General features: G+C 48.5%; 1 protein-coding gene across 19 annotated transcripts in view; it reads left to right on the forward strand.

The window, feature by feature from the left end:
- Window positions 1-19,252, forward strand: part of PHACTR4 (phosphatase and actin regulator 4) — a 55,647-nt gene that overhangs the window by 18,437 nt on the left and 17,958 nt on the right. For 6 of the 19 annotated variants that reach the window (XM_064398532.1, XM_064398536.1, XM_064398530.1 and 3 more), the window contains 3 exons: window positions 117-163; window positions 2,292-2,390; window positions 2,904-3,067. In XM_064398532.1, the coding sequence (XP_064254602.1) occupies window positions 2,926-3,067 (142 nt within the window). In that variant the 5' untranslated portion in view covers window positions 117-163; window positions 2,292-2,390; window positions 2,904-2,925. Of the gene's footprint in view, window positions 1-116; window positions 164-1,969; window positions 2,009-2,291; window positions 2,391-2,903; window positions 3,068-10,639; window positions 10,715-10,832; window positions 10,889-16,493; window positions 16,796-19,252 lie in introns of those variants that run through there. The other 13 variants (XM_064398538.1, XM_064398542.1, XM_064398540.1 and 10 more) reach the window with 9 other exon arrangements.

Genomic DNA, 19,252 nt, shown 5'->3' on the forward strand with positions numbered 1-19,252 from the left:
TCCACACTGGTTTTGTGTAGGCTGAGCAGAGCTGATAGAGAAATAAAACTAAATCTGAGCTTAGTGCACACTTGGAATTTTAATTTGTGTGGTGACTTTGTTTCCTGTTTTTGTAGGAATTTCTCTGGACCCTAGTGTACAAGAGGAATGGAAGAGAACGCTGGTGAGTATGGTCTTAGAGCTCTTACCACAGATTATGGACCTGGCCTGTCCTCCTTGGCTTAGCATCATAAAGAGCCTGATTACTTTAAACTTGGTGTCTTCATTTCAAGTGTAGAAGGTGACTAGAAAATAATGTAGTTTGGCAGATGCATCAGCTGCATTTGTACTGTGGTGTGGACCAGATCTGACTGAAGCTCTGTACATATGGAAGATCTTTTTTGGAATCTCCCATCTGTGAAACCTGGAATACTGGTCTCTTGGCTATCCCAAGTTCTTGAAAGCAGGCAACATCCCCTTTCTTAATAAGGAAGAGGCCAGAAGCAATGAGTTGATTTGAACAAGGCACAGGGCAAGGCATAAAGGAGGATCAGCTTCTGGTTGTTCCCATTCTGTATTTATTCCTTTAGGCTGTTCTGTGTTGCAGAAGATACAGGATACTTAATTTTTTTTAAATTAAAATTTAAATCTCCTGCTTTAGGCAGTGTGTAGTGCTTGCCCTGAAGCAATCAAATTCATTACTGGTAGGTTTAACTGATGCAAGGATATGGTTGTAACTAAAACTCACAGATTTTTTGCTTGGAGATTGCCTTGAAGAGCTCTTCCATCTGTTTGCCTAAAATGGCTACAGGAAAGGAGTTAAATGCCCATTTTTTCACTGCCATTGACATGAGATTTGCATGAAAGCTCTTGCCTGCACTGTGGGAAGCCAGTATCCATGCAGCATATTGGCCTCACATCTTCTGGACTGTGATACTGCAGTTGGTGATTCTAACTTGTAAATAATATTTCTAGGTTCTGTGCAGTCAGGTGATGCTATCCTGAAAGCTTTGGGAATGGTTGTACTTGTCAGCAGGGCAGAATGCTTGGTGAGGCAGATGAAGGCCAGGTTTTGGCTTCATACAGGGCTGGTGTGTTGGAGCCCAGTGGCCTGGTTAAATCATCTGCAAGCCAAGAGCTCCTGCATAAAAGTATATTGTGCTTGTAGTCCTGGTGGCAAGAACTGCTGTGCCCCCTCTTTGTCAGGCTGTAAGGTGCACATTTAATCTCTGGTTATTGCTTTCCCTTCTGATTTGCTCATGGCAAACTGATTCCAGAAGATGAGTTGTGGAGGAGGTGGAAGGTGAAATGAGTGTGGCACTGGCAGCTGGGGCTGGAGCAGTGCCTGTGGAGGTGGCAGCTCCTAGTGAGCCCTGGGACACAGCAGAGCAGGGCCATTGTTCAGTCTCTAGAGCTTTGATTGCTGGGGTGGCTTTGAGCAACATCTGGGCCAGGTTGGATGAGGCTCTGAGCAGCCTGGTCTAGTGGAACAAGATACTCAAGGTGCCTCTCATCCCCAGCCATTCTGTGGTCAGTGAGCTCTTCTCATTCACCAGGACTTGGCCTGTGCTGGGACTGCCACCAGCCACCTCTGTTCCCATCACAAAGCTTTCTGTCCCTTTCACAGGCAGTTGAACCCCATTTTTTGGCTAGATCAGTGAGACACAGAGCTGGAGCCTTCTGAGGTTTCTGAGTGTTTTGATGAGTGCTGGTGGCCTGGGATGTGGAAAGCCATATGTTCTGTTTGTATTTTGCCAACTTTACTGAAGTTACTTCCCCTTTCCCTCTGAACCACTTGAGCGGTGCCAGTTTAGGATGGAGGATCTGTCCTGAATCTCTGCATGCACAGACACCACCCATGGTTGGTCACGAAGCTTTACCTCCTTAGTGCTGGAAGCCAAGAGCCCTGTATTAAAGACAGAGTAAATAGATGGATCTTTAAATAATTTCCTTGAAATTCCTTTGCTTTTATGGATATCCATTCTCCAAGTGCTAAGCTCAGGACTGCTGGGTTGATCCCGGAGATGAGGTAAGATGGAGCTGTGCTGAAGTCCAAGTCGGTGCCCTTTGTTCCCTTCAAGCCTGGTGCTTTGTATGCATTGCTGTCCTTCCTGGTTGGATATTAACTGCACTCACAATGCTGCATGGCTGGCGCTTGTTTGAGCTGGTGTGCTTGGAATGGCCACTGGGAATGCACAGGGAAGCGTAAATCCTTCTGAGCTGTCAGTCTTCACCAGCCATGGGTGGGTGGGGGAGCCTTCCTTGGCTGGCTGCCCTGGCTAATTAAAAATGAAATTTGCTGTTGTCTTCAGATTTTAATTCATGCTCATCCCTGAGGACGAGTGGAAGCCAGGTCTCCAGGCAGCTGCAGTGAAGTTTCAGAGCTGTCCATACATGGTATTCTAGAACAGGTATGCAGCTTGAAATTTGCTCACAACCCTGCCTTGAGTTAAGTGTAGAGAAGAATACACAGGAACTTCTGGTCAGCTTTGGGACATGGCCCTGAGTAAGTGAGGGTATGTTAGGTTCCCACATGTGACCTTAAACTGAAGGAGGATGGGTTTGATTGAATATTGGGAAGAAATTCTTCCCTGTGAGGGTGGTGAGGAACTGGAATGGATATCTCAGAGAAGCTGTGGCTGCCCCATCCCTGGAAGTATTTCAGGCCAGTTTGGATGGGGCTTGGAGCAATCTGGTCTAGTGGAAGGTGTCCCTGCCCATGGCATAGGGTGGAATTGGATGAACTTTGAGGTCCCTTCCAACCCAACCCATTCTGAGATTCCATGATTTTACGTCAGTTCTCTGCAGTAAATTTGGGGGGGTGTGTTCTATCTAGGATTGTGTTCTATCTCGTATTTCATCTGTCTGTAAGTCTGGGGGATCTAAAAAGCAAAATATTGAAGTGGAAGCTTTGTGCTTGGCAGGGGAAGTCTCACCTTATTGCTCATGGTTCCTTGGAAGCTCTGCTGCCGTGCTGGATCAGCCTACGGTGGAAGCAGACCTGCAGTTCACTTGCCCAGTAATGAGCAATCATTAATGAACAGGTTCAGAGCAGCATGGAATGCCTTTTCGTGGAAGGTGTTTGCTGGTGGGTCCTTTGACCTCCTGTACTGTGCACTCTGACAGTTTCTGCCTATGCTTACACACTTCTTCTGCAGGTATTCAGATATGAACTTGTAAGTCCCTAAAAGGTCTAAATCTCTGTGGGACAACTGTGAAATTAGTGAAGTAGCCTTTGCACGTGCAGGCTGTGACCCAAAGCTGCTTTTTTAGAAAGCTCCTGAAGTACTAAGTTCATGGATGCTTTAAGAATCTTCTGCAGCTACTGCTTTATTCCATGCTGACTTTCATCCTCTTTGACTTTCATCCTCTTTATCTCCTGCTGTGCTACTTTTTTCCCAATTTTTTTCCTTCTAAAAATAGGAAATACTCTTCAAGTCCTTCACCTTTGTGCAAGCAAAGAAGTAATTTGTTTTAGCATCTAAGCTGAGTTACATGCCTCAGAAAGAAACCAGTGTGACATGAATCTGCTGCTTCTGGAGACTTGGACTCCAAATATAGTCTGAGTAGAGGAAAGAGCTGAAAACATGAATACTTGGTTCTTATCCCACCAGCTCTGCTGCTTTTTCCCAGCAGGATGCATGGCTGGCTGCCTGATTCCCATCTTTATCCCCAAAAATCAGAGCTACAGCTTCAGATGCTCGGAGATTCCAAACCATTATGGAGTCACTGAGTAGTTTGGGCTGGGAGGGCCATGGGTGCACACCCTTCACTGTCCCAGGTTTCTTCACGGCCTGTCCAGCCTGGCCTTGGGCACTGCCAGGGATGCAGGGGCAGCCCCAGCTGCTCTGGGCACCCTGTGCCAGGGCCTGCCCACCCTCCCAGGGAAGAATTCCAGTTCCCAATATCCCATCCAGCCCTGCCCTCTGGCAGTGGGAGCCATTCCCATCTCCTGTTCCTCCATCCTTGTCCCCAGTCCCTCTGCAGCTCTCCTGGAGCCCCTTCAGGCCCTGCCAGGGCTCTGAGGTCTCAGTTTAAGCCAGACTGGTGGAGCTGGCAGTGTAGCTTGTACCCATATCTCTGGCTGGGGGAAAGCAGAGGTTAATTCTGCTGGTTTTGTGGTTTCCTGCCTCGGCTGTGGATGTGCTGGGATGGAGATGCCTCCAGGCTGGTTGGAGCAAGATAGTGGCAAAGGCTGATGTTGAGTGAGAAATGTCTTTGCTGATGTACTTCATGACAGAACTGAACAATCTTATTCCTTGTGTGAAGAGATAAGACCTTTTAGGACAAGCAGTCAATCCTCTGGGCAATTCAGGGTGATTAGCTGTGAAACAGTGTGTGGAGTTCCTGTGGCTCAGTAAGTAGGGCATGGAGCAGGGCAGCAGGTTTCCAGAGTTGCTAGTTTTCTTTTTTAACTTGTTGGACCTTAAATTCACCTTGCTCCTGGAACACTGCCTGTAAATTCCGTCCAGGGATTTTAGTAGCTGATGTTATTGGGTTTGGGAGTAGAAGAGGAGCCTGCCTGGAACCGGGGACAAGCAGATTTAGTATAAATGTGATTTTTGTTGTTACTGTTTCTTCACACAGGAGCAATGTGTCCAGGTTGAGTGGCAAACCTGGCCCTTTAAAAACAAAATACCGAATGTTCTCATTATCTTGCTGCCTTTGTGAGCTGTGGCTGCCAGTGTTAGCTGAGCTGTTGGCTGGACAAAGCTACTCCCAGGCCCTCAGGCTGGTCCTGAGGTGCAGTCCCAGTGTGAACATTTGGATGTTGTCACTGCTGACATCACCACTTTATCTGCTTCGCTCTCCTTTGTCTTGGAAAGGAGCCCTGGCTCTGACTGCTGAAGGTGTCTTTTGTATCCTGAAACAAACAAGAAACCAGAGATATTGGTGGCTTTTTTACAGGTTGGACCCATCCAGCTGTGTGGAACGAGTGGATAACCTTGACTTGCTTAGGCAGAACATGGCTCTTCAGCCCAGCCTGAGTTTGTCTCATTTTGTGAGGCAGAGATTTTAAGATTTCAAAAGGATTTACTGTCTGGGTTATGATCAATTTGTATTCCCTGGCACATGAAGAATCACATTTGTAGGAGTTGCTAAATTCCTTGTACCGATCTGTTCAGCCTGAGGGTGCTCAGGCTGTGCAGGTGCTGAGCTGAGCTTTGCAGATGCAGGCTCTGCTGTGGATTCTGGTGTGTGTTCGAGCTGGTCTGAAGGCTGTGGAAGGTAGAGCTTTGTACATTGGTGTAACTCAGCTGTGCAGTTTTGTTACCACAGAATCCAGAATCCTTCAGGTTGGAAAAGCCTGCCAAGATCCTCAAGTCCAGCCATTCCCCCAGCTCTGCCAGGGCACCACTAACCCTTGTCCTCAAGTGCCACATCCACGTGGCTTTTAAACCCGGCAGGGATGGGGACTGCACCACGGCCTGAGCAGCTGTGCCAGGGACTGACAGCCCTCTGAGGAAGAGTTTTCCCCAACATCCAACCTAAACCTCCTCTGGCACAACTTGACGGTTTCCTCCTGTCCTGTCCCTTGTTCCCTGCTCTGTTCCCGTCCCTGCGCCCGGTGTGTCCCGCGGGGTCCGGCGGCTGCAGAGCTGCGCTGTGGCCGCCAGAGGGCGCGCGGGACCGGCCCAGGGCGGGCTGGGCTGGAGGAGCCGGGGGACCCTGGGGACAAGGGGACAGGGGGACCCTGGGGACAAGGGACAGGGGGACAGGGGACCCTGGGGACCCTGGGGACAAGGGACAGGGGGACAAGGGGCAGGGGACCCTGGGGACAGGACAGGGGGACAAGGGGCAGGGGACCCTGGGGACAGGACAGGGGGACAGGGGACAGGACAAGGGGACAGGGGGACAGGGGACCCTGGGGACAGGACAGGGGGACAGGGGACCCTGGGGACAAGGGACAGGGGACCCTGGGGACAGGACAGGGGGGACAGGGGGCAGGGGACCCTGGGGACAGGACAGGGGGACAGGGGACCCTGGGGACAAGGGACAGGGGACCCTGGGGACAGGACAGGGGGGACAGGGGGCAGGGGACCCTGGGGACACAACAGGGGGACCCTGGGGACACAACAGGGGGACAAGGGGTAGGGGACCCTGGGGACAAGGGACAGGGGGGACAGGGGGACCCTGGGGACAAGGGATGGGGGGACAGGGGACCCTGGGGACAAGGGACAGGGGGACCCTGGGGACACAACAGGGGGACAAGGGGTAGGGGACCCTGGGGACAAGGGACAGGGGGGACAGGGGGACCGGGGGACCCTGGGGACAAGGGACAGGGGGGACAGGGGGACCCTGGGGACAAGGGATGGGGGGACAGGGGACCCTGGGGACAAGGGACAGGGGACCCTGGGGACAAGGGACAGGGGGACCCTGGGGACAAGGGACAGGGGACCCTGGGGGCAGGACAGGGGGACAAGGGGCAGGGGGACCCTGGGGACAGGACAGGGGGGACAGGGGGACCCTGGGGGCAGGACAGGGGGACAGGGGGCAGGGGACCCTGGGGACAGGACAGGGAGACAGGACAGAGGGAATGGCTTCCCGCTGCCAGGGGCATGGTTGGCTGCAATGTTGGGAAGGGTTGTTCCCTGTGAGGGAGGGGAGGCCCTGGCACAGGTTGCCCAGAGAAGCTGTGGCTGCCCCATCCCTGCAAGTGTCCAAAGCCAGGTTGAACAGGGCTTGGAGCACCCTGGGATAGTGGACTGTGGCAGGAAGTGGAACGAGGCGAGTTTGAAGGTCCCTTTCAACTCAGACCATTCTAGAATTTTGTGAGTTGCATTTCTGTAGGAGATCTTCCCCCTCCCCTCCCTCCCCTTTTTCGGGGGTAGAAGAGACAAACCATGATGGTCCAAGCAGTGGCTGTGGACATTGGCTTTCCTAGGCAGTGCAGTGGGGTCTGATTGGGCACCATGTGAGGGTCAGTGCCAGCATAACAACACTGGCCTAATTGGGGTAGCACAGCCTCCCGCTGCACTTGAAAGGTAGAATGTAACAGTGTTCTGCACTCCATGAAAAACTGCCTTATAAAACACATCCCAGTTCCTGTGCTCTGTTCCCCTGCACAGTCAGAAGCAGCTCTGTGTACCCTTTGCTTTCTGTGCTTCCCCTTTCCTTCCCAGCCCCACTGCACTGAGGGACTCGTTTCCAAGGTGAGGTGAGCAGCAAGTTATGACTTGGCAAGGAAAATTGTTCCTGGAGGCTCTGTGGTGATCCTGGCTGGCTGTAGCTCTGCTCGCAGGGAACTGGGACTGAACCTTGATCTTTGAGAGGACTGTAACCAGCCTTTGTCATGTTTTTTTTTGTTGAAATTCAACCCAAATGATGAAAAAACCTGCCCTTCTCCCCTCCAGCTCTTTGGTCTTAACATTAACTCTTGGAAACTGAAGTGGTGATTAGGAAAGTAAACAGGGTCCCTTCCTGCAGGGAAGGCAGGAGTTTGTTCTGCCCAAGCGCTGTAGGTTGCAGGGGTTAAGTTACATTTTGCTTTGGGAGAGGAAAGGAAAATCTCTCCAAGTAATTAACTTAAGATGCTGACGCTAATGAAGGGGCTTTCAAGGCTGGGAGTCGTGGGGGGGTGATGGGAATCCCCTGCTGAATCAGTGACATTACCCTGTAGGAGTGATTCCGCAATTATTAGGCTGAAATTATGTTGAACATGAAGTTAATCCTGTTATCTCTCAGATACTGAGCAAACTGAGTGCTCTGGATAACTCTAATGGGATTATGTGTGTCAGTCTGGCACCCTTGCCCTGTTCAGGGCTTTTTCTTATGTTCCTTTTCAGGATAAAGTATTGATCAGGCTTCCTAGAGTTCATGTTGGGAGGTGGTGTCTGGGGCAGTGTGTTGCAGCAGTGCTGGGTTATTTTTTTTTTAATGAGTTTGACAATGAACACCCTGTTGCCTCCTGAAGCCATTTACTCCTCCACAGCAAGGATCCCTTAAGCCCATCCCCAAAGAGATGTTTAGGAAAAGAACTGAGGAACAAGGACGAGTTTAAAAGGAGACTTCCCTTGTCACACCTTCCTGGCACCAAGAATCTGCCACCATCTGAGTGAGATGAGGTCATTCTGTGATGGGGACATTCATATTTGCAGAGAATAATTAGTTCTGGCTTGAAAATCACATTTTGCATCCACGATAGCCTGTGGTGGTTGCTCTAAACACAAGTGGGGTGGGATGCTTAAAAGGCATTATCTCTGGCTTGGTTTTAAGCAGTGGAATAAATTGCAAGGTAACAATTGTCAGGAAAACCCAGGAGCCAAAATGATCCTGTAAGGAGGGCAGAAGAGCCATAGTGCATGCTCAGTCACTGGCTGTGGCCATTGCAGCCTGGCTGTTTTCCTGCTGGGCACAGACCTGCAGGCAGGGTTTGAGGGGGCTGGAGCAGGGTTGGTGTTGTCACTGCCAGGGCAAGCTCCAGCAGCACAAAACGCTGTGGCCAAAGATGACCACGTGCAGTGCAGAGGTGAAGCCCTACACCCCAGTGAGAACGAGAATTTGGGTTTCAGAGTCAGGGAAAATGTTTTTCTCTGCTCATTTACCACTAAACCAGGCCTCTTGGTTTCAGCATTGCCAGGGTGTAGAAGTGATGCTTATAACACCCACTAAATGAGCAGATGGTTTTGTGCCAAACCAGAAATCTCCATAAATACAGGAAAGTTCTGTTATTAAAGGATAAGTCAGCTTTTCTTTTCCAAGCTTTGATTCTCTATTTTTTTGTTTTTAAAGGCTGATCTTGTTAAGAAGTGCAGATTTTTTTTTTTTTTTTTTTTTTTTTGGTGAGGTTTTATTTTTATTTTCTGTTCCCTTGAGGAAGGTGAGAATTGTTTTGGAAGATCCAAAGAGCTCATTTACTACAGAAGCAGGCTTCAGGGCTGCTAATGACAAAGTGTCTGGGCTGTCTCAAAGAAGGCACCCAGAGGATGTGGGGGCTGCTATAGCCAAGGGGCCACTGGGGATTTTGGACCAGTTTAAGTGCCCAGAGGCCAGCCAGCTCTGCTGTTGATAAGATTTAGATGGCATTGCACTAGCCTGTAATTCCTGGGACCTCAGGGGATAATTCTCACAGCAAAGGAGTCAGCACCTTCCACAAGCTTTTTGACATGGGAATTCAGCACAAGAAAAAAATCCCTGATTTCAAACCCAAGGTGCACAGAGAAACAGTTTAATATTTGTGTTTATACACCATAATTTTTGTGTACCACACTGCTGCTGGTGCTCTACAGACACAGGATGAAGGGAATGAGGTGAAATGAGGAATCTGGGAATGTGTGAAGGGTTGTCCCTGCAAGAGAGGGGAGCAACTCAGGGAGAAATAGCTTCCTACAAGGTTAGGATTAGTTGTACCTTCAGAACTGTGGGTGTTATCTCTTGACATTTCCTTTAATTCTATGAAACGACCTTGACACTGTAAACAATTCCCATGGCATTGTCCCTGCACTCATGTGAGTCAGTGTGATGCATAAACAGCTTGGGTTTGGGGGACCCAAGGTCTATGTGGCTTGGGACACAATCATCCTGTCTGATTTTTGTGCCTTCTTCCTGGATGGCTCTTGGTGCCTGTGGCTGCCACCACCTTGTTTTCCCAAGTTCTCTTGGTACGGGCAGAAAACAGGAGCATCTGGGATTGGGATTTCAGGATAAGGCTGAGGGGCAGGTGGAGTGCTCTCATTTTGTTTTCAGCTCCTTTGGCCTTCCATAATCATCTCCCCAGTTCCAAAGGGGAGGAAGGGGATGTTCCACAGCTCAACCCCAGCGCTGCTTTAGTCACATTACCAGCAATGTTTTACTCATGTTTCCTCTTCAGCCTGGCTGCTGCTCAGAGGTACCTTGGTGGTTGAGCAAGGGTCAATATTTGGGGTGGAGGTTCCCTCCCTGTCTTGCTGATGGCTCTTGTCTGGGTGTGACCTGAGGTCTGGCTGTGCCCCTGTTTAGGGTGGCCCATGGCGGATCTGTGAAGCATAATTTGGGCAGATGCACTTCCTAAGCGTTATCTTGTTCCTTAAATAGAGAATAAAGCTTGTATCAACATGAATCACAGAGTTGATAAACTGGAATGGTTCCTCTTGGAGTTGTCTTCTCGTATTGGGCAAATATTTATCCACCTTGTTTCCAAAGGCATATTTGTGCAATAGAAGGAGGTCAGACCTGTAATTACCTGTTAAGTTTACTCTGGCAGAAATGGCTTGTAAAAACACAGTACAATTGAAAGGAAGCTTTTAAACCTTCTCACTGTGTGTGAACCTAAAACTGTGGTTTAAAATTTCAGATGTTGTGAGAGTTTTTAGTTGCAAGGGTACAAAAAGTATTTTCCTTGCTGAATTTAAGTGCCCCAAGTGAAACTGATCCACCCTTTCTTTTAATTCTTGAGCTGTGGCAGTGAATTTGGGTTTTCTCTTCCAACTGTATCTGCGGGAGATGATCAGAAGCTGAGGTTGTGTGCCAGACTTGCCTTGCATTTTAATCAGGAGCTCCTCGCCTAGTCAATAATTAAAGCAGAGCAGGTGCAGAAAATTGGGTGTTCCCCAAAAACTAAACCAAGGCGCTTTTGTAAGGCTCCCTGAGCAGAGCCAGGCGAGTGAGGGGTGGTAGGCTGCCCTGGCACTGCCTGGCTTGTGCAGTAATTTGGAAAAAATGTAACTTCAGACTGGAGAGCTGGAGGTGTTGAAGGATAATTTGGATTATTGGTGTGGTGCGGCTGCTGCAAGCCCGTTGGGTTGGCAGAGCAAAGGTGTTTGCTGCAGTTTCAGCTCTGGCTATGAAGAGCAAATCCATTTACTGAGATTTTTGGGAAATGTTTAAAAGCGGAAACAACTTTTACAGAGGAATCTTGCTGTCTTTCTTTCCAGTTACTGTGGGGGCAGAGAGGCTTGCAGCTGAAGTTTGACATCTTGAAGGATTAGAGGTAGGAAGAGAAATTTGGGATCATGAGTCTGTGGACCTTGACCTATACACTGAAGACTAACTTAAAATTAAATATACTCCTACCTCTTAGGGTTAATTGCAATTTAATCTGAATTTAGAGGTTTCGTATTTACTGATATTTTTGCTGTTAGCTTTTATTGTTAGTTTGCAGTGTTGTGCAAAACAGATTTTGTCCCATTGGTTTTTTTAAGTGGCATAGATGCACTTACTCTTCTGGAGGACTTGTTTATGTTGGATAATGTCTGCACAGAGCTGTAAAGTCTTAAGAGTTAAGTTTGTCCTGTGAGGCTGTTTGTGATGGATGTGACTGTGCAGCAGCCACTCTTGGGGAGAGCACTGTGTGCTGTGCTGGGCAGTGCTTTGGAAGGAGGGGAATATATTTTGATTTTCTTCATTCCCATGTTTTGAAGTGGGGGGCCTCAGGTGATGTCAGTTTATACATTTTTCTCTGAGTGTCTTGAGTTTTTGCTGCAGGAGAGGGTTAAACAAGAGTTAAGCTAAATGCCATTCCTGTTTCTTCTCTAAACAATGCACTAATTAATGCAGTTTTCTTCTCCATGTTTTTCTTAATGCATTCCTAATAATGTAGCTGGAAGTGGCAGATGGGTATCCTGCCTCTTAAAGCTTCCCTGATGGGAACACACTGATGCTTTGCTAATGCCTGATGCTTTGCTGGAATGTATCCTATATGTGTGCCTCCTTTGGCTTCTGACCAGACTTTCTTTTAATGCTGCTTCAAGGTGCTCCAAAAAGTTGTTCATCAGCTTTGGAGTTTCCCTTGCCTCGAGATGGCAAAGCTGTGAATCACCACGGTGATCAAATTAGGGTTAGGCAAGTTGGCCAAGATGTGACTGAATCTTTAATTTTGTCAAGACGACATTCCTCAGCATTCCCTCACTAGTAAACAAGAAAATACTTGGCCTGTGTTGTAATTGCAGAGAGTGGTGAGGGGAATTGATGGTGAGGCTTTTCCAGTTCTGGCTAAAACTTATTTCCAATGGAAGTTGTATTTCCCCCGGAAAACAAGACTGGGGGGTATTTTTGCCTTAAGCTCCTCAAAACCCAGTTTAGTTTATAATTTTTTGAGCCCATTCCTTGTGTTCCAGCCACCTGCTGTGACCACAGGGCTTTCCAGGAGCATGGCCTCACCTTCCCAAAGGTGGGACTGGAAGTGCTGTCTGTCAGCTCCTTGGCACAACAGTCTCTTCCTCCGGCTGTGCTCCATCGTGGTCAACATCTGGGCTGCTGTGGGACATGGCATGCTCACCTTCCCTGACCCCAGCACAGGGGTGGTGGCACCAAGCCCCTGGCATGCTGGACCTGCTGCTCTTTGCTGTCTGAGGAGGAGCACCATGCTGACTAACTGGTGGGGACACGGGGACTGGAATGCTCTGGGAAATAGGAGTTTCCCTCTTGGAAATGCCACAGGAAGCACGAAGGAAGTCATGTGGTGTAGGAGCAGTTCACTCCCATTTGTCTCATCAGAACCATCAAAGTCTGCAGGACGCAAACAATGTGATGCCAGCTGCCTTATAAATAACCCATTTTCCACTTCCACACTGGCTTTTCATCCCGTGTGAGGGGAGAGGAAGAGCGTCACGTTGTGCTCATTTGTTCAGTGGCTCCCTGCCTGCTGCCCTCAGTGATGCCTGCACTTGCCCAGGAGGGTTCATCTCTCTGGGCAGGCAGATCTCTTATGTGTACGTGTAAGATCTTTTCATTTTCTTGTTCTTCCAAAGCTGAAAACAAAAACTGTGGTGAAACCAAGCTGATTAGAGGGCTGAAGCACCTCTCCTGAGAGGAAAGGCTGTGGGAGCTGGGGTTGTTCAGCCTGCAGGAGAGAAGCTCTGGGGTGACCTAATTGTGGCTTTTCAGTACCTGAAAGGAGCCTGCAGGAAAGGTGGAGAGAGACCATTCACAAGGGCCTGAAGTGACAGGACAAGGGGGGATGGCTTCAAACTGACAGAGTAGGGTTAGATGGGATATTGGGGAGAAATTCTTCCCTGTGAGAGTGGTGAGGGAGTGGAATGGATATCCAGAGGAGCTGTGGCTGCTTCTCCCTGGAAGTGTTCCGTGCCAGGTTGGACAGGGCTTGGAGTAACCTGGTCTAGTGGAAGGTGTTGCTGCTCATGGCAGGAGTGAAATGAGGTAGACTTTAAGGTCCCTTCAACCCAAACCATTCCATGGTTCAATGAAACACATCCAGAGTCGTGCTGCCGCTTTCTCTCCTCCCTGCCAGCCCTCCTGGTGAGGTGTTCCCTGCATGAGGATTTTGGAGGGAGCATCTTCCACAGTGAAAGAGCCTTAAAGGCCCCATAGCTCCTGCTGACTCCCTGGTGATGAGCTCTGAAGGAAAACGCCCAGTATCACTGGTTTTAAATAGCTCCATTGGCAGGGATGGGATAATGCTGGAGTCCTTTTTAATGTTCCTGTGGCTGAATCATGGAACACAAATGTCTGAGTCACCGTGGGTGAATGTAGCATTTCACGTCGGTGTGAACCGAAATGTGAGCAGCGCTGCCTTTATTAGAGGAGCTAATACTGGGCTCATGGCTTTCATTAGATTTTGAAATGAAACAATACAGAAGAGTTTCTTTTACAATGTATATAAACAGATTATTGACATGGAAATGCCAGGGTTTTAATGGGATGCTGGGCTGGATGAAAAGGAAATGAAACTTCAGAAGGCCATGTACCCCATGTCTGAGTGTTTGCTGCCTTTTATTTTTTAATTTTATTTCTGCCGTCTGCCTCTCCTTAAATTACATAAAATTTTCATGTAACTGGCATTTCTTCGTTACTGTATTTTAAAAGGAAATGCTGAAGGGACAATCCGCTGTTTCCCATTTTGCTCTCCTTTAGAAAGCTCTTTGTTATTCCAACTTTTTCATCCTAAAAAAGTCATCACCTGTCCCTGAGGAGTAAAACAGTTGCTCTGGTTTCTTCTGGTTGCTGTGCAGCAAGGTCAGATGGCCTTTCTCATTATTATGGGAGTTTTTGCCTTTTACTGCTCTTCCTTGCTTGAAGTGTGGGTTTCTCTTTATCCTGGATGTCCAGTGGGATGGGGGCAGGTTGCTTTGTCCTGTATTTTTCCCCAGTGGTGAAACAAAGCCCCCTGAAAGCAGAGCGTTTCTTAGGAGCTGCTCTCATGCTCTGACCTCCGGCTGCAGTTGAGGCAGGAACATTTTTTGGCGTTCTGTTTTCTGGGACAGAATTTGCACCTTTCCTTCCAGATATGGAACTCAAGGATGGACCGATGGTTTTTCCTGGCCATGAGTTCCCTTGAAAATAATGATGCTGGTGTTATTTTTGGATTTGTGGTACTTTGTGCACATTGTCAGCTGTTTTCTGGTGGGGTTTTGCTTTCTCCCCCAAAAGAGGAGAGAGTGGCTGGTGGTCCTGAATCATGCTTAAGTCCAGAGCGAGCTGCAGTTGGAAGCACAGATTTGTATCTCTTTGCTTCTTGAGCACCACAGCCCTACTTTTCAGGAATATTAATGCTTCTGGCACAACCATTGCCAAATCTTGTTATTCTCTCTGTGATGGTCTTTGAGGCTTGATGAAGGATACAGAAATGTAAAGGACTTTATTTCACAGCCTGGTGAGTTCCTGTGTAGCGCCAGAGCCTGAGTAACTGTTGCGCATCTCTTGGGCTGCAGCCACTGTGAATTTAAATACCTGTTATTGGAATTTAAGGTAATGTTTTACAAATGTAGAAATAAAGGGTCAGGGATATGATTGTGCTGCAGTGCTTTAACAATTTACCACGTGTCGTCTGTTCTGCAGCAGAGCTTTGTGCCCTTTGAATTCACAGCAAATGCCTTATAAAAGGCAGTGACTTCAATTTTGTAGAAGCCAGGTAGGTTTGGAGGCAGCATTCTGTAGCATTCCCCAATGCAGGGATGTTTTTTCCAGACCTCCTTCCAAGCTGGGCAGCTGATTTACAGGCTTGGGGAAATCTTCCTGCCTTTATCTCTGACCTTTATGGGTCTCTGCCAGATGGCAGTGAATATAAATGGCTTTAAAAATGGCTTTCCCTTTACTTCAAAGCAAAAAGTCTTCAATGAGGTGGAGCATTCCTGGGAGTTGGGAGGTTCATTGCCCACAGTGGGATGCCCGTGGTGGGAGTGGAGAAGAGCAGCACTTGCAGGAATGTGCATGTGCCCTGCACAAGGGAGGACAGAGGTATTTGCTGTCTGCCTCCACAGCTCTGCTCAGCCCCTGTCTGTGGGATGAGGGGCACCTGCCTGGCATTGAGGACAAGCACAAGGCACATGGAGAAGGTGCACAAATGTTCTTCCTCCTCCTGTGTTTCTGCAGCTCTGCTTTGGGCAAGGAGAGGATTTGCAAGTTGCCCAATGGCACGTTTAGTATATCAGTGGGGAACCAGGAGCACCAAGGTCGCCTTTGTGGTGTGTTTCTGTAACACCTCACCTGAGCCACAATTTCAGAACTACCCCTTGCCATATTCTGGGGTCTGTTTTTGTAGCACTGCATCCCCCTATCCTTGAGGCTGGGAACAGCAATCCCATGGCATTTGCTCTGGGCAGTGTACAGTGTTTACTGTTCCCAGCTGCACCAGCCCAAATTGACAATTTTGAATCTGGTTGTTTCACAGAATAGAAGATTTTCTGATTGGGATTGCTGCCTGGGTAGCATTCAGTCAGACTGAAGTCCTCCTCTTGCTGGCCCCAACAAGGACACAGAGCACTGCAGCAAATCCTGTTGGTTAAAACTTCTGCACTGGGGAAGAACCAACCTAGATGTGTCACATGGGGTCAGGTTCCTGATTTTAATCCCTTTTATGCTGCAGCAAATTCCTGTATATTTTTGAAAATTGATTTTCCTTTTTTTCCTGAACTAAGCTTCTGGATGCTTAAAGATTTTCCTGCTTCTCTGTTGTAGGGTGTGTAGGGCAAATGAGCTGTAGGTTCACAGAAGTCTTAGCCCAAATTATAATGATAAATTAAGGAATCCAAATGGACATATTTACACTTTGGAGATCCTTTATTGTGAAGCAGATGGCTGAGGGGGATGTTTGTTACCTTAACCATCAAGCTGTGACACATGAATAGAACTAAACTTTTACTTTCCTTGTTAAATTTAAATCTTCCATTGTTAAATTTAAATTAGACGAGAAGACACGCTTCCTGGTAACTTTAGTGGAGAGGGGAATTGCATGAAATTGTATTTTTATATTTGGCTAGATGCATATCAGCTCAGACTGTCTTTGAAATTCTCTTTGCTCCGGGTAATGCAGCTCCCACAGCACTTAGAGAAGGGCTGCCTCATCCTTGAGTGCCTTAGTTTGTGTTCAGCTGGCACAGGTAGGCTGTAAATTCCTCCATCCCATTTTGGGAGGTGAAACCCCTTGGAGTGTTGCTGTGCACGGATTCTCCAAGCCCATCCCTGAGAAGAGCACTCTGCTCTCCTCCTCGCTCCCAGCTTTTCTCTCTCCTTGCTAAACTGGATGCGAGAAGGAGCGAGGGGTGTTGATAATTTGGATTGTGCAGCTCAGTGGCTGGATCCTGGCTGGCTGTCTCCTCCCCTTCCTGAGCTTCGCCCTAGCCAGCTCGGCTCTGGAATGACAGGCATTCCTGCGTGAAGGGAGCTGGCACGGACACTTATTTATGAGAACCAAGTGCCCAGCCATGGGGCACGGGGCGAGCAGGAGCTGTGCTGGACCATCGGACACCTGAGAGCTGGCACTCGCCTCGCTCCAGGCTCCTTCCTCCTCCGGAGTGTGGATTTACCGCTTTGAAGGGCTGAAGTGTTCTCAGCGAGGACTTTTCCTCTGTTCCCCTCCCACCTCTTCCCGGAGAGTGCTGTGAGCAGGATCCCATGGGGCAGCCGCACTTCTCGAGACCGGTAAATCCAGGTGCTCTTGGTGAGTAATGCAGGGCAGGGGAGCCCAGCGAGCCGTGGGGCTGCAGCAGGGCAGCACTGCAGGTGAAACGGGAGTGGAATGTGGGACTTGTGTAACCTGCGCCCAGCTGGGGAGAGAAACCAGAGAAATAACTCCATTTCCTTCCTTTCTCTTACTGATTTCACATGCAACCACTGTGCAACATGTTCTCTGGTCTTCAGACAGGCTCCCAGCTGCTGTTCTAAGGGACAGCCTCTGGATTCAGGGATACCACCTTTTGCACTTGGACAGTGGGAATGGTCAACTGCATGGGGCAGGAGTCAGCCCCATGTGAGAGTGAGCGGGGACCAAAGCCACCAAGAATTGCCTCCTTGTGATTGATGTCACCCATATTTTGGGGCAGCTGTAGCAGTTTCGGGGGGAGAAGGGCTTGGCAATAACCTCCCTGCTTGTTTTTCCTCTCCATTGTGAAGTATCTCAGTAACAGGCTGGAGAAAACACAACTGTGTTCAGCTCCAGGAGCAGCCCCACTCCCCGAGCACTGTGTGGGGTCAGTGTTGCTCCAGGTCTGTCGTGGGTGCTGTTCCCAGCACTGGCTCTGAGGAGACTTTCCACATCCCGCTGTTGCCTTTCTCTCATTCCCACTTGCTGTTAGCTGGCTGGGCTCAGTTGTTCACCCTCATCTGTAAAGCAGAATTTTCTAATTTTCAGGGAAGAAATGGACATTGGCAGACAAAGATCACCCTCAAGATGCAGACTATTATTTTAATTATTTTTAACTTCTATAACTTTGACCCATGAAGCATTTCTAGGGCTCAGATGAAACCAGTGATTCTCTTCCCCACCACCAGTTCACTCCAGCTAGTCTGGTTCAAGAGTTGCTAAAAATAAAGTGTTAGAGTGGAAGGGAAGTAAAACTTCAGTTGTCTTTGTACTATGGAGATTAACAGCATCTTCTGCTTGGATTTAGTCACTGTTAGAAGCTGACCTGGTCAGTCTTGGGCTCTTTCTCTCATCAAATGCCAAGAACAGTGGTAATTTCCAGGGAAGTGGGCTTGGTGTAATGATACTGTGCTTTCGGGAGACTGGGGCCAGCAGACCTGGTGCTTCCTCAACTGCTCATTTGCTCCCTGAAGTTTTTTTTTCATGGCACAGCTCTCAGAGTTCCTACTGATTAAATCTGGAACTTGAAGAGATGGTTCTTGCATTAACTGTGTCAGGATGCTGTTAAGGAGAGTCCTGTGAAGATTATGGTCATTAGAAACATACAAAACACAGGGAAGCTGAGGGCTGGGATTATTTGAGGCTGTTTTGTGACCACAACCTTTCATTCCTTTAAGGTCAGGATTCACGTCTTCCCTGGATGATTCAGGAAAGCACACACCAAGTTTTTAAAGCTGTTTTAGGGAAGCTTAGAAACATTTACCCAAAGTGCTTTTTGGATACTTTCAACAGCATTTCACTCAAAGTGTGTTTGCTTTTTGAGATGTTGCTGTTTGCTTGTAAGCTTCTGGGATTCTTGACTGCTCTGCTAGACACAGCAGGGAGGGAGGGAGGGAGCTGGGTTGCTCTCCAGCCTGTGCATCCACACCGTGGTGGAGCAAGGAGGCTTGCAGGGAGTGCCTTGTGCTGGCTGGCGGTGGAGCCACGGGCACTGGTGGATTCCAGGCACCTGAGGTGTGTGAGGAGCAGCCACGTTCCCTGCAGAACTTCCCCTGCACCCTGTGGGCCTGCTCGAAGGCAGAACCTTAGGGATGTGTGTTCCTCAGGGAAGGGAATAAAGGTGATTCAGAAGAGTTGCTGCCATGGCACTGAAGGACCTCATTACCCAAAGACAGAAATGCCCAGCAAGCTCCTCATGGACAGCAACTCCTGGCATTTGTGGGGATCCTGTAGTAGCTCCTACAAGAAGAGATGGATCAGGTTTTGGCTGAACTCTGGTTTGTGGATGGAATGAATCTGGCCTAAGCTCATGATTTAGACACTGCAAGTCTGTTTACACATCAAAATAGGGATGTTTCCTCATGAACATGTCTCTTAATGAAGGTAGAATTTACCAGCTCTTACATCTCAGAATAGGACTGGGGCAAAGAGCCCATGGTAGTGCAGGGAGGGTGATACCTGGCTTCTCCTACACTGCTTCACCAGCCTTTGGATGTCTGCAGAAATGTTTGGGGGAGAAAAGCAGCTTGCTCTTAACCTTTTCCTAGCAGCTCCATTCTGCAGTCCTGTCTTGAGGCTCACTGACCCTACATCCTTAAAGGATTGTGCCATTTTCCTCATGAGCACTAAAAATCAGTTTTTCTCCCAGGTATATTCAGGATAATATGAACTGTCATCATCTGAGATGCAATTCTTTGATTTCTTCACAGCCTTCAGCCTTGCTTTGTTGTGATCTCAGACTTGGATCTGAAGTGATTTTTAGCTTAAAAGCAAAATTTCTCCATAGCCAGGGTGACTTCTGAAGGATGTGTGGCC

Source organism: Passer domesticus, chromosome 24 (genome assembly GCF_036417665.1).
Source record: "Passer domesticus isolate bPasDom1 chromosome 24, bPasDom1.hap1, whole genome shotgun sequence".
NCBI classification, from domain to species: Eukaryota; Metazoa; Chordata; class Aves; order Passeriformes; family Passeridae; genus Passer; species Passer domesticus.